General features: G+C 42.7%; 1 protein-coding gene across 1 annotated transcript; it reads right to left on the bottom strand.

Annotated features, from left to right (window-relative positions):
• Nucleotides 1-5,518: 5,518 nt before the first annotated feature.
• On the bottom strand, nt 5,519-21,343 carry LOC310771021 (nectin-3-like; the record flags this gene model as incomplete). The annotated part of the gene is made up of 6 exons (XM_083663703.1): nt 5,519-5,681; nt 10,029-10,174; nt 10,577-10,670; nt 17,230-17,532; nt 17,957-18,307; nt 21,292-21,343. The coding sequence occupies 6 exons, from the start codon at nt 21,341-21,343 to the stop codon at nt 5,551-5,553; spliced, it is 1,077 nt and encodes a 358-aa protein (XP_083519829.1). The 3' UTR covers nt 5,519-5,550.
• Between the last annotated feature and the right edge of the window lie 2,234 nt (nt 21,344-23,577).

The raw sequence follows: 23,577 nt of genomic DNA, 5'->3' as shown, positions 1-23,577 counted from the left end.
CAAACGGTCGTCACTGCCCACATACTTCCATGCGTCTTTCACGTTGGTATCATGTTAAGCAATACATCCACCAGTGGGCAGTAGAGAGTCAAATGCATGAGTGTGTGTGTAGTTTTGATCCGTTTCATGCATATCCGTAAGCTTTCAGATGGGACAGAAAACGGACGAAATTAACGCAGAGTACGGACAGAAGGCTCTGTCCGTCTCCGTCTTTAACGTTGAGTATAATTGGGCCTGAGGGTTATTCTGGGCTCCCTGAACGTTTTGGTTTAGTTTAATATGTTTCTAATGTGTAAATTTGTTAAATAGATAAATAGATAAAAAGTTACAAGAGTTAACAGCTGTAGCTCAAAATGAATGACCATATGTAAATAGTAGCTGAATGCTGGGGTTTATTTCAAGTCTACATGAGACAACCTAATCTAGAAAGCAACAGTTTTATTTAATTTTGGTTGGTTGAACCAACAGTAGGCTACAAGAGACTGAACATTGAAATGTTTAAAAGACAGTTAAGACTGTATTTCTTTATTTTTTTTATTTCCTTTATTTTTAAGAAAATGTTTGCACAAGTGAAATGCAGAAAAATGAATACACTGAAACAATACAGTAACTGAAACATTGCAGTAAAAACAAGGCCAGGTCGAAACCTGGCATAGGGCCGGTGTGCTCAGTAAAGTGCAGAACTCTGCCAAGCTGTATTGAGTCATTTGTGTAGTGTGCCTGTGCTGTAGTGTAGCCTATGTGGGTTAATAATCCTGGGTTTAAGCTTCATTAACATGAAGTGCCAGATTTATGGTTAATCTAGTAATATATATTATTTTCACACATAAATGTAGGCTATTGAAATGTAGGCTTATTATGTGGTGTATTCCCAGCCTCCCCCCCCCCCATACGTGTAGGCTAGGTGTTTTTTTTTTTACAATGAATTCGTATATCATTAATAATTGGGGTTATTGTAAATATTAGGATAGGTGACATCAGATGACTGCTTACCATGTAAAAGCTTTAATAACACTGGAATTGAGGGCCATAGACTATGGCCCAAAATTCAAATATAACACTATGGCCCATAGTGTTAAATATTGTACATGGTATGCAGTCATCTGATGTCCCCTCCCCTAAACGTTACATGTCATGACTTGCTCCTTCCTTGGCAGAGATCTGTGCTCCAGCACATTGCCTCGTGTTTCACTGTAAACGAGTAGGCTATTGTGACAAGCAAACTTTTTCAGTGAAACAAGTTCGCTTGTCACACAATACTCGTTGGACTTATTTGAGGGCATGTATGTTTATCGTTCACGTTCGCTAAGCTGTCGGTCTTTAAACTCTTTGAACAGGTCGGGGTGCCTGTCGGCAAGATGTTTAGCCAGGTTCGATGTGTTTGAGCCTTTCGCTTTGGTCGCGTTGAAGCACCTTTTACTTCAGGAGCAACTGCACGGCCGGGCGTCAAGTCAGCCAGAATGTACTAGTACGTCATCCGCTTTGTTGCTTTCAAAATAAAACGCTTATTGTAACCTTATTTATTTTGAGTAATGCGTTACAGCCACAGTTTCATGCCATATAACATCACAACGAGTATTTTGATACAAAGTTTGCTGCTTCATTCATTGAAATACCTTTTCTCCTCCAACGTGCATCAATAAGCTATTTACTTTTGTTTAAGTAACATTATTTTGAAAGTTTTAACCGGAAGTTTTCCAGCTCTTCCCGAAAAAAGCTGCCTGGAGATATTCTCCCGAATGAGAAGCACGCTTCTTCATAGCGCACGCCCGATAAAACTCATTCAAAACGTTGCACTAGTTTACTGACTACACTGTCGTTTCCCATAACGTTAGTCACAAGAAATGTGGCGAAATAATCACTTTTTGGGAGACAATCGCATCATGGTGATCACTATTCAGCAACAATGGACATGTATTGGAAATAAAATGCCTTCGCTTGTTTCACAACTTGTCTGCTCCAAAGCGCTACTCCAACCGGAGATACTGTCTAAAGGTAGGCTTTAGAATGATGTTAGCTTAGCGTCACCTAATATCATCACAGTCAGTCCCTCTCCTGACAAAAAAATGCTCCAGGTAGCGCTTTTTCCATGCAAAAATGCAAACGTTATGTGTGAACAGCCCCATACACAGCAGATTACCCCTGCTCAGACATTACCATAGTAATCACACAGCCCGCGCCCCCCGCGCAAGTGCTCGAGCACTCGTTCATAATAGACTATTTAAATTGCTTAAAATGCCCATCCCTAGAAGCCGCTGCCATTTTCGCTGTGTCTGTCCTCCTGTGTGTCGGGAGTCGGCATGCCCACACATGAAGCAGACAGAGTCAGAGAGAGCTTTTTTCACTTTTCACCAGTCACCATTGGTTCAAGGCAACGATGTGTTTATTAGCCAGAGGTGCATTAAAAAGACGATACATGTCAACTCCTCAAAAATCGAATCAATAAATCCCTAGTCGGATCGAGAGAGGCACCAGACGGTGAAATGTCCGACGACCGGCTCTTGTGGAACTCTCTGAACGAGCTAGCCACAATATTAGCCAGAGGTGCATTACCGCCACCTACCGGACTGGAAAGCGGAAAGACATTACATCGCCTGAATCCTCCGTGAATCCGTGCTAAAATGGTCTGGGCGACAGAGTGGAATGTAAGGGCCCTGCTGTGCATTCTGCACACCGGCCCCAAAAATAACTTTATAGGTTTATATTTGCAGTAAAAGAAAGAACATTGTTATATTGCATAATGGTAAAAGAAATGGTGAATAAATGCTTTCTGTTGAGCAAGCTTGAAACCACGTTTATTTATCCTGTTCACAGAAACACAATCTGTTTACATGGTACCAGCCAGCCCGGTATCTGTAACATAAGTGGTCATTGAAACTATGCCTTTTCATTTTAGTTTTTTTTTATGTTTATTGTCAGATGAACAGACAGGTAACAGATGATATAACAGATGGTATTGGATCAACAGATGATTTGTGTCTAGAACAGAAACAAATAAGAACAAAGGGTTTAGATAAACAGCTTTAACTAAACAGAAGTAATCTAATAAATCCAAGTCAAATCAAAATACTCATTAACAATGAACAAGAGAAACAATAATAACTACGGTATAACAAAACTGCAACTTGCTAAAATAATGCATCTGATATTAAACAGTCAACCAGGGAATGAGAAAATACCAAAGCAGCCTTCTCACAGCAGTCCAGGGCCCGTATTTATCAAGCGTCTCAGAGTGTCATTTTAGTCGTAAGTGCTGAGAATTTGTGAAATTTAGTCCTACTCTCACACTTAAGAATAAAAGTTTTTATCAACCTTCTTAACACCTTAAGTGCCATAGCCGAAATAATTCGTCTTACATAATCCAACGCTTAAGTGCCAGAGCCGAGTTTACTCGTCTTACATAAACATTTTTTTTTTTTTGACGGTGGTACATCAATCAACAACTTTTACATCTTCGAGATCACTATTGGAGCAAGATAATGTGTATAATCTATTTTACCGACCCACTAAGTGTTGACAGTGCTCCCCCAGACGACCGAAATCAAAGAAAAAACTGCCGCGGGACCAAGCCGTTCAAGGAAATGCCGTGGCGATTTTACAGTAACAGACTTGTCTTGCCTGAGAGCGGCCGCGCACCGGCAGCAGCACACAGAGAGCGGAGAGCGATTTGCAAAATAGATCATAGGTGAAACACACTTTGAAACACCTCAGAAAGGCCAGAATCAACATCTGCCCATCGCCCACGCATTCCCCGGCCCATCTTGACTCGCACAAGGAGCGTCTGCACGCAGGCAAGCAGGCAGGCAGGCACACAGGCAGGCAGCAGCAAAAGCGCTTCTGACACGCCCGCTGTACAGCCAGGAGGAAGGAGGAGAAGACACACGGAGGGAGGAGTTTAAATGAGAGGGGTGAATGAGAGGGGTGTTTCCTGTTGTTATGGAGGAAATTACTGTTCAAAACTATTGTTTAGAATGTCTGACGGTCTTACTGATGCCAAAAATGAATGGTTAAAGTGACTGTTTCACAAAAAGCCATTTATCTCTGAATAAATTTCCAGACGCTGAAACCATGCTGTACTCAACGGCTAATATCTACATAACTACTAACTCTGCAAACTAACTCTTTTAGACAGAGAAAGCACACATTCTATTAGTTATTTTTAGATGATTGGTGTTCATGAATTCTTAACAGAAAAGAATCCTCGGCTGTCTCTAAAATGAGCCAGAATCGTCAAAAACACCCCTGGCACAACTTACCTACAGGAATGAAAACATGGCTGGCATTCAATGTGTTAAGACTAGGAAACACTCCTACTCCCCCAGCTATTTAGGAGTCCTCAGGAGGTGTCCTAAGTGGTTAGGAGTTGCCAGCAGGGCAATGTTGATAGGACACTGTACCATTTCTTCTCAACGTCTGTTGGTGAGCGAACACAATGTACTTGTGATGCATTCAGCTCCAATGCAATATGCTCCCATGCCTTCTTCTTGTCTCAACTGGTGAGAGTTGGGTTGAACTTTCCTTTGATTATTTGTTTCCTCTGCTCTACTAACTCCACTAAGCACAGCGTGTCATCCTCCCTCCAATTCGGCTTTCTTTTGGATTCCATGTTTGCTCATCATACAGCCTATAGAACCTGGCTATATAGGGTAGTCAATTGACAGCACACCAGTTTCGAGTCAGTTGTGGGATTAGGTAAATTGGGTGGATTAGGAAACATTTAGCCTATTCTTGAGTCATTTTCAATGTAGGCTATCTTGTATTATTTTGTTGATAATTTCTTCTGAAATTATTGGTGAATATGCTACACTCCCATTGTGCATTTCACTGTTGAATCATCTCTATTTAGGATATTCGTGCATAAGGGATTCCATTCAGCGATTGGCCATTCCTGTGTACTTGGAATTGCGTCATCAACATTTCCCTTTACGGCACACACACCTGTCGTAAATCAGCTCTGAGATTGACACTTAGGATTCAGTCCTACACCTCGCTGAAAGAGGGAGTGAGATGCATAATAACTGACTTTTAAGTGCAGCTTTTGGCTGGGAATTTTTTTGCTCATAAGTGTACTCTTAGCAGTGTTCTTAGGAGTAATTCTAGGAAGCTTGATAAATACGGGCCCAGAGCAACAAGAAGTTGAGACAGATCAGAGCCTCTATAACTGTCCAGGTGGGGCTGATTAGTCCAGGATTAGGGGCAGGTGTGAGGGAACGGTAGGAAGTGAGCAAGTGGTGGATTGTTGTGGGGTTTGATTAAGCAATATCACACGAGAGGGAGTGCTGTTGTTGGCTAATATCAGCACTGCTGTGATTCGGTTGTAGGCACGAGGCCGCAGGACGAGTGCCGAAGATAATCACAGCAGTGCCGATATTAGACAACAACAGCACGACCTCGAGTGTGATATTGATTTTATACAACTGTTCTATTAAACAAAGCTGATTAAAAAAATGACAAAAAGCTGAGAAAATATATGATTTCTCTATTTATTCCTCCGCCAACAAAAATAGTTCCCTCAGCTTTCTGCTTTGCTGAAAATGTAGCCTAATCAGCCTAATTAACTGCAGGTGTGTCTACTTTAGTACTAGTATACTTGTATTTAAGCCAAAACCCCATGGCAAAACCAGCACCAACAGTAATCAGGAGGGTGATGATAAATAAGGTCCAACAGACGGTGCAGGCTCCTATAGACAGGACAGAGATAAGAAGAAAAACTGGATTTACAATGACCTGGTAAGTTATTACACGCCCTGAGGCCATGATATCACCTTTAATTTTGCAGGAAACTCAAAAGACTTAAGACGTCACTTCACATATAAGAGGGTGAGGCAAATTCTTAAGACCTCAACTCATACTCGTTGCTCAGAGGGAGAGACGCTTGTTAGCTAACTTGATGTTTGTGTGTTCTACATTTTCTCTCTATTTGGTCTATTGTGAGTTGAAGTTGAGTGAATTGCATGCCTTGTTGCACCCAAATTTCCCATTTTGGATGAATAAAGTCTGAAACTTGAAGACATAAGATTTCATTGTCCAATGCTGGGTCACCCCAAAATGCTGGGTCACCCCAAAATGATAATTCTGTCATCATCTACTCACAACCTCATGCCAAATGAACAATATAACACACAGAAGCCCTTTTCCCACATGCGCTTTGTACCGCAAAATGACCGGTACGTGGTCTAATGCCTGCATGTGAGAAAGGCGCCATGCCGGTATAAGCGCGACCCCGTCGTCCCCGACATTTCACCAGTTTCGACCCAGTCAGAAGACCGGTATGCTCTTAAGGAGACGCAAGTGGAAACGGTTCCAGTCATTTTCCGCGACAGCGGTCCTTCAATCATGGGCGAGGAGTAGCCTACACACGTTGCTTAATGTTCCAGCGGGCATAATCTAATCATTCGCGCACATTAAAGCAAACTGGCGAAATGATCTTGTGATAGCCTAATAAGAGCAGTATGTCAGCTTGCTGATTTCCGAAGGCAACCCCGGACACATCAAACGATCCAGTCTGTAAAAAGTGCTTCAACGCAACGCAGGTGAACGGATAAACATCGAACCAGCAACTATTTCTCTCAGACACGGATCCCAACTTCTTCAAAGTGCATCAACTAATCATTCGCGCACATCAAAGCAAACTACTTCCACGGATTTCGCTTGTGCATTTGCTGTGTCATTCGCTGTGTCTGTCCGTGGCTGCTGCTCTCGAGCAGAGAGGGGAGGGGGAAATCGGCTGTGTTGATTACGCTGGCGGCTTGACGCTGCTCTTAAGTCAAACGAGTGTGATTTATTGTGTGACAACTGACAAGCGAACTTATTTCGAGTTTTGCCGCCCCCCCAAATAAGCTCCCCCCTCCCCCCGCCGCCCCCCCCAACATACAGGAAAATTCGCTGATAGATTCCCACATGCGCGAGCCGAAGTGTGAAGGGAAATGTCCGATATTGACTTACAGGTAATTTTCCGGTACGCATGTGGGAAAAGGGCTAGAGAGGGTGCCAGCACAACCTCATAGCAGCCTTCTCCAAAACAACAACAAAGTCAATGCGGGCTAGAGTTTAAAAACAAACACAAAAACAATGACACTGTATAGAGCACATTTTTATTAGCAAATTATTTGTAGCAAATCAATCAGCTGTAGTTAAGATTTGCACTAAATTATGGTGCAAATTCAGGTCTTTTTGGAACTGGTTCCCACTGACTTCTGTTGTTTTGGAGAAGGCTGCTATGGAGTTGTGCTGGCAGCCTCTCTGTTATATTGACAAAACTTCACATGTGTTTCAACTTGTATGAGGGTGAGTAGATGGTGAACTATTCTGCCTTCCAAATCAAAACCGCAGTAACTACAATTTGTCAAAATTGAGTTATTATTGAAATTGAACTTTTAGATATCTGTTTTATCATGTGACACATTTTCTAAGTTCAGTCTTGCTCTATATTTGAAAAAACAGAGTATAAAAGTTGCAGTAACTACGAAATCCAACCAAAAACCAGACAAAACTGCAGTAACTACACTTACTGCAGTTTGATTTGCTTTCACAGAGCTTCAGCTGGACTTAAACAGATAAACGCAGTAACTACACTTTGAGGTGTAGTTACTGCGGTTCAGACTGGTTTTTGGTTGGATTTTATAGTTACTGCAATTTTACCGCTCTTTCCATAACAAAGCCCAACATATCAATCACTCATAATGGCACAATCTGTTTAGTTAATCCAGTCAATTCCCAATATGAGAGCGCACTGACAGCTGTCCAAATTGTTAATGAATGAGTCTTCAGTGTCTTTAAAATCGTAAATGCTGTATTCCTAGCTAATAATCCATAAGAGAATAAAGAAGGGAATTGTGTTCTCCGCTGGGAAGTGTTAATCTGGCTGTAGATAGTGATAATTGTTTGGTATCACTACCTAGCTCATCAGGACAAGCTTTTTAATTGCTGCATAAATTATCAGCATTCAGACTCAGTCTGTAATTCATTTTATTCAAAATAAGTTTAAAGCAGCTACGAGCAACTTTTTCGATTGTTATTAAACAGTATAAATTTAATATCAATGCATCACATCTTACCTCTAATAGTCGACGAGACCAAAGCCGTGTGTATCTGAGATTGCTCCCTTAGGTGATTATTAAGTCTATAGTCTGTCTAAACTCGCGCCAACAGGGGGCTCTCTAGAGCGACCGGACCGGGTAACCCGGAAGTGAAACGCGGAAGTGAAACCAGGAAGTGAAACGCAGCTGCCTTTTTACGCCGTTTGCGCTGCCTAGCAACATAACATAAACAATGTGAACGCCACGCATACTCGCGGGAACATCTCTCGTTATATTCTAACAGGTTTTTTGGAAGTTATTTTGTGGTTATGGCCGAAGTGGCTGCTGCAAACCGTTTCATTTCAATTCCTGATCTGCCCTGGCTACAGACACACTAACACTGGCCGATTCACTCGGGGTTCAAGCGAGACTACTCTGCGTTGGTATCGTCGACTATTAGAGGTAAGATGTGATGCATTGATATTAAATTTATACTGTTTAATAACAATCGAAAAAGTTGCTCGTAGCTGCTTTAATATGCTATGTAATATACTGTATATGTTCCTGTATGAATTATCAATCTGAAAAGCTGATCTGATTTGTAAAGAAAACCTGTTCTAAATTAAGATAATAAAACAACTGTGCTCAATAATTAATTGTGTCAGAATGATGACCAAAAAGCAACACCAGTGGTGAAGATTACATCAAATGACTTCAGGATTCCCTGAATTTATCTGTTACTCATCCATTTAAATGTTTCAAACATGTAAACAATCTGAGGGAGGGCCACCGCTCGACCCAGCCAAGTCTCGGCCAAGGTGCTGGAAAAATAACTAGAGTTACAAATATAAAAGGAATTTCCGCACACTTGAATCTGTACAGATTTCACATTTATTATGGTGAGCTTTCGGTCGGCAAGACCTTCATCAGAGCTGATGAAGGTCTTGCCGCCCGAAAGCTCACCATAATAAATGTGAAATCTGTACAGATTCAAGTGTGCGGAAATTCCTTTTATATTTGTAAAACAGGTAAACAATAAAACAATTAAACAGGAGAAGCACATTAGATTGTAATTACTGCGCTTTTCCCTTGTACTACCTACACATTTGTTTAAGGTAATACACAGAGTGCCGTATCTGCATTTCTGGGGTCATAGGTCAAGTAATTGATAATTGTTTTGCCCCCAAAGAATACTTTAACGTATACATTATTTAATAAGCGCATTGCCACTTTTCAACCTATATCTCATTTGGCTGGACAGTCAAAAAACTTTAAAGCCATTTTTCTCAGTTTCAGTGTTGGCGTAGTTACTGCGGTTATGATTTGTAGGGCAGTATTTCTTTAAGTCTTTTCCTGCAATCAAGAAATATAAAATATACTGATAACTGATTGACTAGCACTGTATTTAATTGTATGTCTAGTACTGTATTTAATTGTATGTCAATGTGTTTCCCAGAGACAGCCTTCATAGAGATAGCATGTCATTTGAAATGTAATCTACCATTACCAGGAAACAAGCTTTCACAATAGACATCAGATGCAACTGCCATGTTGAAACCATGATAGCACATGTTCTAGTAACCTTTTCCTAACTTATTCAAACTTTTAAGCTGAGAAAAATGTCACATGGCAACCAACGTCAATTTATTTTCTTTATTATATACATATCAAGTTATCAAGTTTTATTTTGAAGCAAGGAAACACTTAGAGGCTTTACGTGGGTGGGCCGCCTAGGTATCTTAACGGCCACCCAAGTATATTATGTGGGGACCCATTTTAGCAGTTTGTATTCTGCTTGGACAAGTGAAAGGTAAATTTACTTGCACGAAGAACAAGTGCCTCAAAAAGTTAATGTCAAGCAGTGCACCTCCAAAATAGATCTCTTCCTCTTCTGCGTAGATATTCCAAGCCTAAAAATGCTAATTTAAAGTCCTACTAAAACTGCTAAGGACTACTGAGAAACAGAGAGAGAGAGAGAGACACACACACACACACACACACCGATCTCACCTGAAATCAGGGACACATGCATGTAGGTGGACGTTCTTCCGTATGGGTTTGATGCCTCACAGCGGTAGAGGGCACTCAGGTCAGGGGTGAGATGTAGTCTTCCACCATCTCCTCCGACAGCAGACTGAGGCACCGGCTGACCGTCTCTGAAACAGGAACGCAACAAGGCTCAACATGAGTTGATTGATGTTCAGAGGGCACAACAATGCTAACATTCTGTAATGTGTTCATGTAGACACTGTTGTGTCTGTGGTTAGATGTAGAAATATGGACCAAGATATATGTGATGCTCATTGATGGTCTACTTAGTCGCTCCACACAGAAACACAGGCAGTGGATGTAGAAAGGATGAGAATGAATTGAGCTGTGAAACACCCTGGTTGTTTCTCAACTCAGCTTTGCCTGTGTGTACTGTAGACATTTACAGTACACACAGGCAAAAGGCCATCGGCTATAACTGGAACAGATAACAAGGCCTGTGAGAATGGCTAAGCACACAAAGCCACAAGGTAAAATGAATGCATTGCAAACCAGTTCTTTCAAACTACCTGATCCAGGTGTAGCTCGCATTAGGATTGCCATCAGAAACGCATTCAACCACATCTTTGTCTACTTCACTAATATTCACTGACATGGGGGAGACTGCAAGAAAGAAGAAGAGATGACAGCCATGTTATTACAGTAGGCTAACTGATCAATATAAATGACATCAGAATGAATATGATAATAGAGTGACACCAAGCTGTGCACTCGAGATCCCAGCATCCATAGTAAGGCATCATGATAACTGACTACGAGGAGCCCAGATAACAGGTTGATACTTGTTCTATTATAGATGATACGATGCTTTTGCTTCAGTTTGCAAATGCCATTTGTCTTCTGACCAGTGCAGTCTGATAGATGGGCAGAGATGGGAAAAGTACTGACATTCTGTACTTGAGTAGAAGTACAGTTACTTGTTGTTACGACCCCAAGTCTAGGTCTGGGACCAGAACATGAAATACACAGAAACAAGTTCAAATATACCAAAAACATGTTTATTTTTCAAATCATAAAAAGAAAAAGGAGACGATACGCTCTAGCTGACAAGAGGATCTGGTCCAGCAGGCCAACACTTTACTATTACCTGATGTTACCGGTCGGCACTACTGGTCCCTAGCACAGACAGGCGCATCGCTCCTAAAACAACAAGAAAAACATGAATTAACACAGGCCAATACATGCAATGAAGAAAATACAATGTAATGAATGATGATGTGCGGATGAGAGAGTCTGGGCCTCACACATCCCAGAACAGCTCTCTCGCCATGTTGAATAATGACGCCTTTTATAGGCAGACAGACAGGGCTGCCATCCAATCAGCAGTCTCTGCAGGTGATTAGTGGATCCAATTCTCCAACCAGCTGCACCTGGTGAAAGACTGAACCAAAGACACACTTCTCTCTGAGAGCAACACCCACACACAGGAAGCATGTCAGGAGAAATAGCACATGAGTAAATGGACTGGACTCAAGTCCATTTACGAATCTACCTTTAATTAGAAATAACAAAGTACAATAAGAAAAGAAAACGACACAGTCGTAACACCCCCCAACCCAGAAAAAAGTTCCCCCCTCAAAAAAAAAAAAGAGAGGACAATCTAGAAAATACTTTTACCTTTACCTATCTGTGCCCGTTAATGCAGCACCAAATTATCTAAAGGTCGTACTTTAATTCAAGGAGGCATCTCAATGCGAGGCAGGCCTTCATCCCAATCTCGGCCTGTCTCTAGACAGTATTGTTTGATCATAGACTTTAACGTCTGATGAAACCTCTCCAGAGCACCTTGTGACTGAGGATGATAAGCACTAGAATTGTGATGTTTTATAGACAGTGTCTGTAGAACCTGAGCAAAACATTTGGACATGAAATTCGTACCCTGATCAGTTTGCACTGACTTTGGCAAACCAAATGTAGAAAAAAAACTCACCATAGCTTTGACAACACCTTTAACCTTCAAATTGCGCAATGGCACTGCTTCTGGGTAATGTATTGCCACACACATCAAAGTCAAAAGATATTCACAGCCCGATTTTGTTCTTGGAAGTGCACCCACACAATCAAGAATTATGTGCTCAAACGGTTCCCCCAGCGCCGGAATAGGGCGCAATGGAGCAGGTGGGATAGTTTGATTAGGCTTCCCACAAAGCTGGCACACATGACATGACCTACAAAATCGCGCTACATCTGACTTTAAGCCAGGCCAAAAAAAATACTGCAAAATACGATGGTACGTCTTCCGGACACCTAGATGTCCTGCATCACCATCATGAGCCAAATTAAGTACCTGAGGTCTATACTCCTGGGGAACAAGTACTTGTTGTACCCCACCCCAGTCTACACGTGAAGAATCAGCAGACGGCTGCCAATTACGCACCAAAACTCCATCCTGGACACTATACATACTCACAGTATCTGAGTTGTGCGCTCCCGCCGCTGTCAAACAAGTGGACAGGCTTGGGTCAGCTTGCTGTGCTTGCACAAACATGCTGCGATCCACTTCCAAGCTCAAACTCGCTGCTGCAGTAGACAAAAAATCAACTTTGTCAGACTTTACTTTCAACATGTCAGACTTCAGATCCCTTTCCTCAGAAAACAAAAATGAGTCGGACAAATTCAATACATCATCAAATTTACGCGCCTGTGCACGCGTCACAGCACAGTCAGGAAATCTCTCTTCCCCATTTTCAGTAACAGATACTATGACAGGTTTCTCTCTAATTTCAAGCACAGGAGGATACACATTCTCACCGGCCAAATCGTTACCCAGAATCAGCGTAATACCATCCATTGGCAATCGTGTACGCAAAGCTACTTTAACCAGCCCGGTAACGAGCGGTGATCGTAAGAAAACTGTATGTAAAGGTGCACGGAATTCTGTCAACGCTACACCCCACAACAATGCATCAGAACCACATGACGTCTTTTCAGAAAACGGCAAGACTCCCTCCAGTACAAGCGACTGGAAAGCTCCAGTGTCCCGAAAAATGGTTACTGGTACCTGCTCTGTGTCCTTACCTGACAGCGAGACTGAGCCCTTGGAAACGAAGGGACGGTAGCTAAGCGCCACCTCATCACCGTCAGTCTCCCTGTCTGAAGACAGAGAAGGCACTACCTGCGTAAACACCACAGGTTTGGTAACAACGATTTCTTTTTTCGTACACTCCGCTATTAAATGTCCCACCTCGTTACAACCATGGCATCGGCGCTCCCGTCCACTGTAACTCGAGCGTGGCGACCCTGAAACAAAAGACTGTTTATATGGCACTTTCTGACCATTTCCATTCTCCCCTGAAGACGAAAAACCACTACGCCCCACGGACGCATTACCGTTTGGATTACGCACGAACGCGTTCTCGGCGCGCTCCCGACGCCCGAAATCTCCACGTTCACGGCGCACATTAACAAAACTGGCTCTATGGGTCAACTCAAACTCATCCGCCAACACACTTGCCTCGGACACAGTATCAACTTTTCGCTCATTTAAATAGCGAACCACCCTCTCTGAGATACAGTTTTTAAACTCCTCCAACAACAACAATTCTCGAAGTTGGGCAAAATCAACGACTTTACACGCTGCACACCATTTATCAAACAACATTGTTTTCTCACGCATAAACTCTACGTAAGATTGATTAGCAGTTTTTACCGTTGATCGAAACTTTTGTCTGTATGCCTCTGGAACTAGCTCATATGCGCGCAGAACAGCCGCCTTCATATGATCATAGTTCAGACTGTCAGTTATCGATAACCCTGTGCAGACTTCCTGAGCCTTTCCTATTAATTTGCACTGCAAGAGCAAACCCCATTTGTCCTTTGGCCAATTCAAAGCTCCAGCAATCCTCTCAAAAGCACCAAAGTAAGAGTCTGCTTCTGCCTCCCTAAATGGTGGAAGCAAAGCAATTTGTCGGCCGATGTCAAAAGTGGGTGTGTGGACGTGTGTGTTCACCAGTCCTGGCTGGCTGAACAGATCTCCCGTCAGGTTCTCTGCCTGAACGGATGTGGCACGAGAGGCTCTATCTTTGGCTTCGATCTCCTTCTCCTTGATTCGGAGGTGCGCAAGCTCAATTTCCTGCTGCATTTTCACTTCGTCCCGCCGAAGTTTAACTCGCTCAATTTCCAAAGTTAGCTCCAAATCTTCTCTGCTAACCCCGGACCTAGACAAAGCGGAATCAGAGGGAGGGTTGGCTGGAATATTCTCACCATTGCTATCTAGTGACTCATCCAGCTCCTCTTCCTCTATTTTTCGCTCTCCCCCGGCCTCAGGAGCAACAATCACATTTTTAGCCACCAATGTGTCCACAACCACTTGAAATACTGCTGCTTTCTTTCTCGCAGCTCCAGGCACGACAATGCCATAATGCTGAGCGATAGCCACCAGCTCTGCTCTTGTGCACTCCACCAGAAAGTCATACTCAGGCCCCTGCACAAATTTATCTACAACGCTCATGACCACAATACAGTACAAACTACGATACAGCACAAACTGTCAATCAACTTACTTACGGCTCACAGCTCACAGATGAACTGTAACAAAGAAAAACAGATTAATATGTCCCATTCACAATCCTCCAACCACCACACTGGAATTTGCAATTATTTTACTGTTTTAACCCATACAGCAAGAAAAAAAACAAAAACCGAGTGAAATGCAGGTTTGCGGGTTTTTTCTGCTCTCAATGACAGAGCAAAACAAAACACAGGAACAAGACCGGGACGAGCCCCCAATTCATGTTACGACCCCAAGTCTAGGTCTGGGACCAGAACATGAAATACACAGAAACAAGTTCAAATATACCAAAAACATGTTTATTTTTCAAATCATAAAAAGAAAAAGGAGACGATACGCTCTAGCTGACAAGAGGATCTGGTCCAGCAGGCCAACACTTTACTATTACCTGATGTTACCGGTCGGCACTACTGGTCCCTAGCACAGACAGGCGCATCGCTCCTAAAACAACAAGAAAAACATGAATTAACACAGGCCAATACATGCAATGAAGAAAATACAATGTAATGAATGATGATGTGCGGATGAGAGAGTCTGGGCCTCACACATCCCAGAACAGCTCTCTCGCAATGTTGAATAATGACGCCTTTTATAGGCAGACAGACAGGGCTGCCATCCAATCAGCAGTCTCTGCAGGTGATTAGTGGATCCAATTCTCCAACCAGCTGCACCTGGTGAAAGACTGAACCAAAGACACACTTCTCTCTGAGAGCAACACCCACACACAGGAAGCATGTCAGGAGAAATAGCACATGAGTAAATGGACTGGACTCAAGTCCATTTACGAATCTACCTTTAATTAGAAATAACAAAGTACAATAAGAAAAGAAAACGACACAGTCGTAACACTTGTGTAAAAAACTACTCTGGTAAAAGTAGAAGTACTGATTAACTTATTTTACTCAAGTAAAAGTAAAAAAGTACAGGCTCTGAAATGTACCCAACGAGTAAAAGTAAAAGTATTTTTACCGTATCTTTCTGAATGACTGAACCTCACATCATAGAATATAATTTGAGGATAAATTATATCAAATGTTTTACACATCTTAAAACTCTACTTTAAATAGTGTGCTATGGTTTTTCCACACAAAAACCCCCCCATTAAAATCATATCTAGTCCTCCCTCATTAATATTTCCATGATATATGAATGTGCAAATAGTTAGACAAGTTTAACTGCTGGATACAAGGTGTCCCTTACAAAGTGCAGTATCACAATACTCGAGACTGATATGATACTGATACCTAATGGATAAGGAACTGAATGTCCACAGGTTGATCACATTCACAAATTCAAGGTTTATTATTAAGACAGAACTGTCTCTGGTGTTAGAACACCACCATATTCCATATTAGCTGAATGTTGACAGTGCACAAACTGAATGTATGTGTTAGAACAACACCATAAGGGGCCATGCACGCAGGAAGGGGGTTATTTAAAAAAGAACGCTTTGAAAAGCCAGATTATTGGCAACTCTGGAAGCAGCGAGATGAAAATCTTCCTCTCCTGGGAGAGGAGGTGGGAGGAGTGAAGAGGAGCAGGGCGCTTTTCCTGTTAAACTTTCCTCAGCTTTCAGCGCCCAGAGCGATGCGCTAAAAAAACCACCACCAGCTTTTAAACGCGATGAAATGCTTGTTGAAAGAGATGCACGCTAAGCGCGTACTTATAGAGAATGAATTGCAAAAAGAGGAGCGCTGGCTGTCTGCACGGCTCCTAATGTCTGCGTGTGTCTCCCCTCAGAGAAAATCCGTGTTTCTCTTCTTTGTCCACGCCCCGGAGGAGTGCCAAGTCATACTATTGGCGGAGCTGGAATGAGCTTTTATCAGCAGCGCTGGGAAACTCGTCTATTACTTCTGCTCCGTTCTCCCGTTTCTACTCGTTTTTAAATTACATTCTCGTGCATTTAAACAAAAGTAACAAACCTGTTTTGAAAATGTACACAAGTAAAAGTACAGATACTTGTGTTAAAATGTAACGAGTAAAAGTAAAAAGTCGTCAGAAAATTAAATACTCAAGTAAAGTACAGATACTCGAAAAATCTACTTAAGTACAGTAACGAAGTATTTGTACTTCGTTACTTCCCATCTCTGTAGATGGGCAGTAGTTTCTTTCTAGTTTCAATGAAGGCATTGTAGGTCATGGGTACATGCAGGGTCCAAAATTAACTTTTTTGTTCATTGGCCAAATGGCTAGTGAATGTTCCAATTGTACCTGCCGCTCAATAGATTACAATTGCTCTTTTTTGGGTGGTGAGTGAAGCACATCTACTGGTGCTAGTTTTGGACCCTGGGCACATGTCAGACAGGAATGTCTCCTTAAACAAAGAACAATGAGGAACCTTTTGTAATTGTACTTTTGTACAATAAAAATAGTACAATTGTACAATAACTAGACTACCTCAAGATGTGGTCTGGCAGATCTGATATGATGTGATGAGATCTGATTTCCTTATCCAGATAACTTGTTCAGAAACGGATCACATTTTAATGTCAGGTGTAAATGTAGACTCAGTTCTCAGTCTCTAAGCCAAAATATATTATGATCTTACCAACAATCAGAGCATGCAACATTTTTTCTCTCCAAATGATAAAATTATAATTTCAAAAGCACAAGAATGATAGACCTGCTATACAGCAGTAAGATTATACCCACAATAAACCTCTATGGTGAAGGACAGGGTTTCCTCTGTTGTCAGGGCATCATGGGTGACCACACACTGGACCGAGTGATGGTTGAGCCCTCTGGTTGGTACTCCAATCAGCCTGCTGACTGTGGTGGTGGTGCCATTGCCATGTTGGGTGGAGTTGGTCTGTGTCCTCACCGATAGAGAGCCTGTGTGCCAGCTCACCTGTGCAGGAGGCTTGGCACCAGCAGCCACGCAGCTTGCAAAGGTGACCTCCTTGTCCCCCAAAACAGGATGATCGTCACCCTCCTCCAGGCTTGTGTCTGGAGGAACTAAGAGAGATACAGTACACAAACAAACTAGTCAATAGGTCGACAAGTAAAAACAACAGAGAATTAGCCTATTTCACATCCCACCCAAACCAGCCATTTTGTGTCTAAAAGGCAGGGAGTAAAGCAAAGAAGATCCAGTTTGCTGTTCCTCCACTGCAGGGAAACATACTGAATACAATTCATATCAGTGCAGGCTGTGTCATTTTTTTATATTGTGTTAATTCCTGCTTTTTAGACACAAAATGGCTGATTTGGGTGGGATGTGAAATAGGCGTTCTCTCTCTCTCTCTCTCTCTCTCTCTCTCTCTCTCTCTCTCTCTCTCTCTCTCTCTCTCTCTCTCTCTCTCTCTCTCTCTCTCTCTCTCTCTCTCTCTCTCTCTCTCACACACAATCCAGAACATTAATTTAATACAACGCTTCATACCAAGCACTGTCAGATGTATCTGTGTCTCGAGGTCGGTGGGGAACCAAGTGAAGATGCAGGTGTAGATGCCCTCATCCCTCAATGTGACATTGGATAGCTGCATAGATCCATTGTTGTCTTTTATGCTCCCAATAAAACAGAATCGATCAGCACCATTTCCATTGGTGGAAGGTGGTGGTCCTGGTGAGCCATCCTTAGGAATGATGAAGAAGTTGTTGTTCACAGGATATCCTTTGGTCTTCTTCTGCCAGTTAATCTGAGACGTTTTCTCCTCTGTCTCAGTCAGGCTGCAGAGTAAGGAAACGTTCTGTCCCTGCACCGCAGTCCTGTCTCCTCCAAGCACCTTGATAGCTGCAAGGTGCATAAGATCTCAGGACATCAGGCAATCAGAAACATCCTATCATATCAGATGCAGAAGACACACAAACCTTTACGTACATGTGGTAGGCAGGACGAACCTCCCGCTCTAAGCACGCTCCAATGTAATCACAATGGGAGATTTTTGGATTCTGGCCTCATTGCAATCTATACATACTTTTGGGTCATGTTGGAATAAAAACACTGCTTGTATCGATAAATATGCACCATTGCTACTATAAAATGAAAAAATAATTTTGAAAAAGCCCGAAATAATATTCTAAATCAAGCTCTGTTTAGAGGGGGGAAATTAGCGTATCAGGCTGCCTGCTGAGAAACGGCACACCAAAAAATCAGCACTCCTCGGCTTTGAGAGTAAATCCCCAACTGGATTTTTTGATTTGACCATTGGTCTGTCACTTAAATTGTAGCCAACCCCTATGACACGTAATGGTGAATGTACATTTTTGATTGGTTTGAGTTATACTGACGAAAATCGCGTCATTTCCCTTCAGTCGCTTCGCTGCTCGATTTAACTGGGAAACATTGACGTAAACACACGAAATTGTTCGCAAACTTGTCCTCTAAAAGACTGTCGAGTCAGTTTTCGTTTTTCGTTTGGGTTTTTTTTGTTATTGGTGTGAGAAGGTGCAGTGCGCCATGTAAAAATCCCCCCCCTGCTTTTTCCTCATTTAGCGCGAGAGCAGAGCAGACAGAGTGGCTGCAGCTGGGCTGCTCCCCCCTCCCCCTCCCCCTCCCCCTCCCCCCTCTCTCTCTCTCTCTCTCTCTCTCCTCTCTCTGCACAATCAAGTGGTTGACTGCGTCTCAATGTGGGGTCAGGGGACCACCAGTAGTCATAGAGAGGATTCCAAGATTCTCTGTTGTCTCTCTCAACCTAATATATATGGAATTCTGAACAAAATCATATCTAGGCTACATTAAAAAAAATCTGATTTGCATCTGAGAAACGAAATCTCATCATATTGGGGGTCCATGGCCCCAATGTGAACTAAATTAAGAGTCCTTAATATGAAAAAGGTTAAGAATGATTTACCGCAACAGGTACAGGTATTCCCTTTCCCTTCCTTTTATTTCTATTTATGATGAGGCAGGATTTGGTTTATCAATAATAGCCTACATATAATTTCACCTTTTTTTCTCGACGCCCCTCCCACACACACCCCCCCTCCCAAAAGTGTTAGACACACTGTTTTACATACATTCTATTCTGCTCCTCATGAAGATCTATATATATTTTTAGGCTACATAAAGTAGTCTGTACAAATGTTATAATGTATAAGCTCACAGAATAAAGAGATGGCCTCCACTACCAGTTTTTGGCACATATGTGATATTGGGCCTCCACTGAGTGTCCTGGGACACTCAGTGGAGGCCCAATAGGGCCAATCATTCAATCAAGCACTGCAACTCTCCACAGCTGCGTAATCACCACGCCAGGGGTGGAGGCAGCATTAGGGTAGGTCTGGCTTGCTTGTCTCCATAGACAGAAGGAGACGCTCACCTGTCTGGTTGCACGTTGTGTCTCTCCCACACAAGGCACGACAGGGACTCTTTTGACTGGGCATTGCTCATTCCTGTAAACTGGTAGGCTATGCCCTGATAGCTGATGTTTTAATGCTGTTATGTGTGGCTGTGTTTTAAATTCGCTCTCTGTGCCCACAGAAGGAAACTGGAGAGCTTGATGCCGGCTGTATTTGGCTTTCACTCAGTGCTCTGACTGTGTGTGTGTGCTCATTTGTTTTAATTATCTATCTATCTCTATGCCCGCAGAAAGTGTAGGAGAACCGGGCAGAGACTTATCCATTTGGCCCATTCGTGGCATGTAATAAGTATGTGTTTTGGTTTATTTGATTTATTTTGTTAAATATTATTAAATTCTAATGGTGTGTGTTTCTCTTCCAGCCAGACGGGCAGACATATTAGTGTGGGGCGATCAGCCACTGTTTCCTAGGGCTTTTATTGTTGAGTCGAATATTTCCACTGTTGCAAATAATTCTGTGATTGCTATATTGTTATCAGACCATGTTTTTACAGCGCCAGTGCTGTGGTTGTGACCTAAACATTGTGTCAGCCTTTTGTACTCCTTTTTGGTCGACTACTGACTCGCACTGGTGGGGGGAGCTCTTCTTCATTCTTCCACGTCAGGTGGTATAGTGATACGTCTTAGTATTAAGTGTGCACAGGGTTGGCGTGTAGTCGATTTTGTTTGTAGTGGTACAACAGGGGAGTGCATGCTTCCCCTTTTACTGTAGTGGTTTTTGCATGCTGGCTTGTAGTGCTGTTTTCCCTCCTTCTCACTAGGTGTTCCGGTCGGTGGGCTGCGGCAGGGCGTGGGAGCGCGCTCAGGCACCCCGGGGGTTTTCGGGCAGAGACGGTAGAGGTGGTTGGCCAAACTGGATGGCTACAGGCAACTGCTTTTAGTGATAGGCAATTTTATTTTAACTATGTAATAAAGCTGATCATTGTTATAATATACAAGTTCATGCCTCAGTGGTGATTCCATTTGAACCAAGGTCATTTATCCTTTTTGTCATTGTGTCGAGCTCCTTCCGCTCGTTAAACAGAAGGTGGCATTGTCACACTGGAAATTCTTAACAAACTCTTAAAAGGTGCATCCTAAAGTGCGGGTTACCACACACACAAACACATTTTCAGGGAACACAGTGGAGCTGCCAAAACTGAGAGCCACTTAATATATTTGGATCTGTCTCTCTTGTCTCTGCCTTATAGGCTACCTAATAAATGAATAAAATTGCAACGTTCTCCAAACATTGTTTGGCTGATTTTCATGTGCACTTTTAAGAGTTAGAATTTGGGGTGGCTCAATCAGGCTACAATATGCAGGCTAACATAGGCAAAGTCCTACCGGCTCAAAATGACAAAAGTGAATTCCACGCGATTAGCTTGCTTAAAAATAGCAGGAACAAAATAAAGGCCAAATCGCATCCATGTGTTACCTTCATCTGTGGACACCATCACAGCCATCAGCAGCAGCCATATGCAAGCCATCTCAGTTGCACTTGCCGTTTAGTCTGGGAATCTGTGAGGAAAAAAAGTCCCTGGAAACCAGAAATAATTTTTAATTATTTAGCATTTTGAATTCATCAGAGGAACCTATGTTAATAATAAGCCACCAGCCAAATTTGAACGATGATGAACGTCGCAAAGTATATAAATTTAGGTTTGACAGTCATGGCAAAAGTCATGAGAATCAATTATATTTTAGAGTGTATTTTCTCCCGCGGACTGTGTGGGCGTGTCCCGTCTGCAGCAGAGGAGACCTCTCGAAGGAGAGAGATGGAGTGTGTGTGTGTGTGTGTTCGCGTGTTGCTCGACGCATAGCACAGACGGAGAGGGTTTACAGAGAGGAAGAGATCTCTGCGCTGCGAGTGCACAGCGCTACTGTGTGTGTCAGTGTGTGTGTGCACGCGTGCGTGTGTGACACGTAATATACTAATACGTTTTAAAAACAGTAAGAATTCATATCCTGTTATCAGGGGTAAAACTGCTAAAAGGTATTCAATTCATTTGTTGTTTATTTCATAATTTATTTGTTAAAAGTTGAGCTAAAAAGAGTACTATCAGTGATCTGCAATGTACCCTTAATCAGCTAGCTTGAGATCGATTGCTTTTGTCTCCGCCCACATATCTCTAGGAGAAGGTGTCTATTTCCTCATTCAGTAAAACGCTGTCACAGAGGAAACACACTCAAATCACTTGCGTGATTATTCTCCCCTTTACAGGGGTACAACATTTTGGAGGCACCGCTGAGGATGAGCTCTTCTGAAGCTAGCTGTCCACACCCAGGCAGACAACTTCTGATGCAGCTTACCCTATAACCCCCAGACAACCCGCAGTAAGGAAGACATTGCTGTGTCAAGGAAAGGCAGAGAAGCTGATGGTGATGTGCATACCACTTGGGGCCAGATAGAGATCATCAAGTGCTGTGAAGTCCATTCAGTTTATGGTCCGTTTCCATACAGCAAAGATGCCGACTGCGCTAGAAGACCTGCAAGAGGAGGTGATTGAAATACTCTACAACCTGACTAAAGACAGTTTAATCCAAGTCAGTGATTTCCTTGGAATATCAGGAGTACAAGAGCTAAGATAAAAGGAAAATTCCGCATGTCCCTGATTACTCACATCATCAAGCACCTTGAAAGAGAGGAGACGACAGACTTAGAGGATGGAGGGATGTCAGAATTACTGGATATAAAGGACAAAATGACAGAACTACTGACTGGTATCACTGGAAAAGTGGCAATTGACCTGGATCAGGACAGACAGAAATTGCAGAAGGAGTTGGAGGAACTGTAAAATGCTGTCAAACAAAAGGAAGCTGAAGTTCAACAATTGGCCACTGCAGCTGCTCAAAATGATCAGCCTCAGTCCTCAGCTGCTAGTGCTAGCATGCCGCAAATCACAGCTCAGTCTCAGTCATTAAGCCCACCTTGGCGCAAGGAATTTAAAATCTCTGGCCAGATTGGCGAACTGGGTCAAAAGGATAAGCTTAACTTTTCCAGCCTAGCCCACCAGATCGAGAATGGACTGAGCAGAGGCTATCCTGAGATCGAGATAGTGGATGCAGTGATTAGGGCCATCTCGCCAGGTTCACAATTGCGCAGCTACTTGGAAGGGAAACCTAACCCATTTCCAGGAAAAAAGTGCTACAGAGCTGTACAAGCAGCTCACTTCTGAGACCCAGAACGGCAAGGAAACCCCTCAGAATTTTCTAATGCGTGCCCTAGACTTGCGACAGAAAGTGTTATTTGCCTCCCAAGAAGCAGAATCAGGGTTGAAATATGATCCAGCTTTAGTTCAGAGTATGTTTCTGCACACTGTACTTACCGGCCTCCAGAACGACAGTATCAAGATAGATATGCAGCCGCTTCTCTTAGATACTAAGACTTCAGATGTACAGTTGTTGGAGAGACTGAATGTAGCTTGGGCAAATGAAACTGAGAGAAGGAACAAAAAGAAATGTAACACTTCACAGCCAGCTGCAGCTGTTCATGTAGTGAAATTAGAAGAAGCACATGCTGATAAGAGCTCAGTTAAAGGAGCTGTCCCAAAAGTTTCCCCTGACGTATTGTCAGAATTAAAAGAGCTAAGAACTGATGTAGCTTCACTGAAAACTCTTAGTGCTGAGATAGCCCAAATTAAACAGTCAATTCAGCATCCTGTGTTTGTGCCGCAGCCCTGTGCTCCGCCCCCAGATAGAAGGCCTGATAGGGAGCCTGTGT

Source organism: Poromitra crassiceps (genome assembly GCF_964638095.1).
Source record: "Poromitra crassiceps genome assembly, contig: HAP1_SCAFFOLD_306, whole genome shotgun sequence".
In the NCBI taxonomy this organism is placed as follows: Eukaryota; Metazoa; Chordata; class Actinopteri; order Beryciformes; family Melamphaidae; genus Poromitra; species Poromitra crassiceps.
The sequence above is the reverse complement of the archived record's forward strand: the minus strand, read 5'-3'. Positions and strand labels throughout refer to the sequence as shown.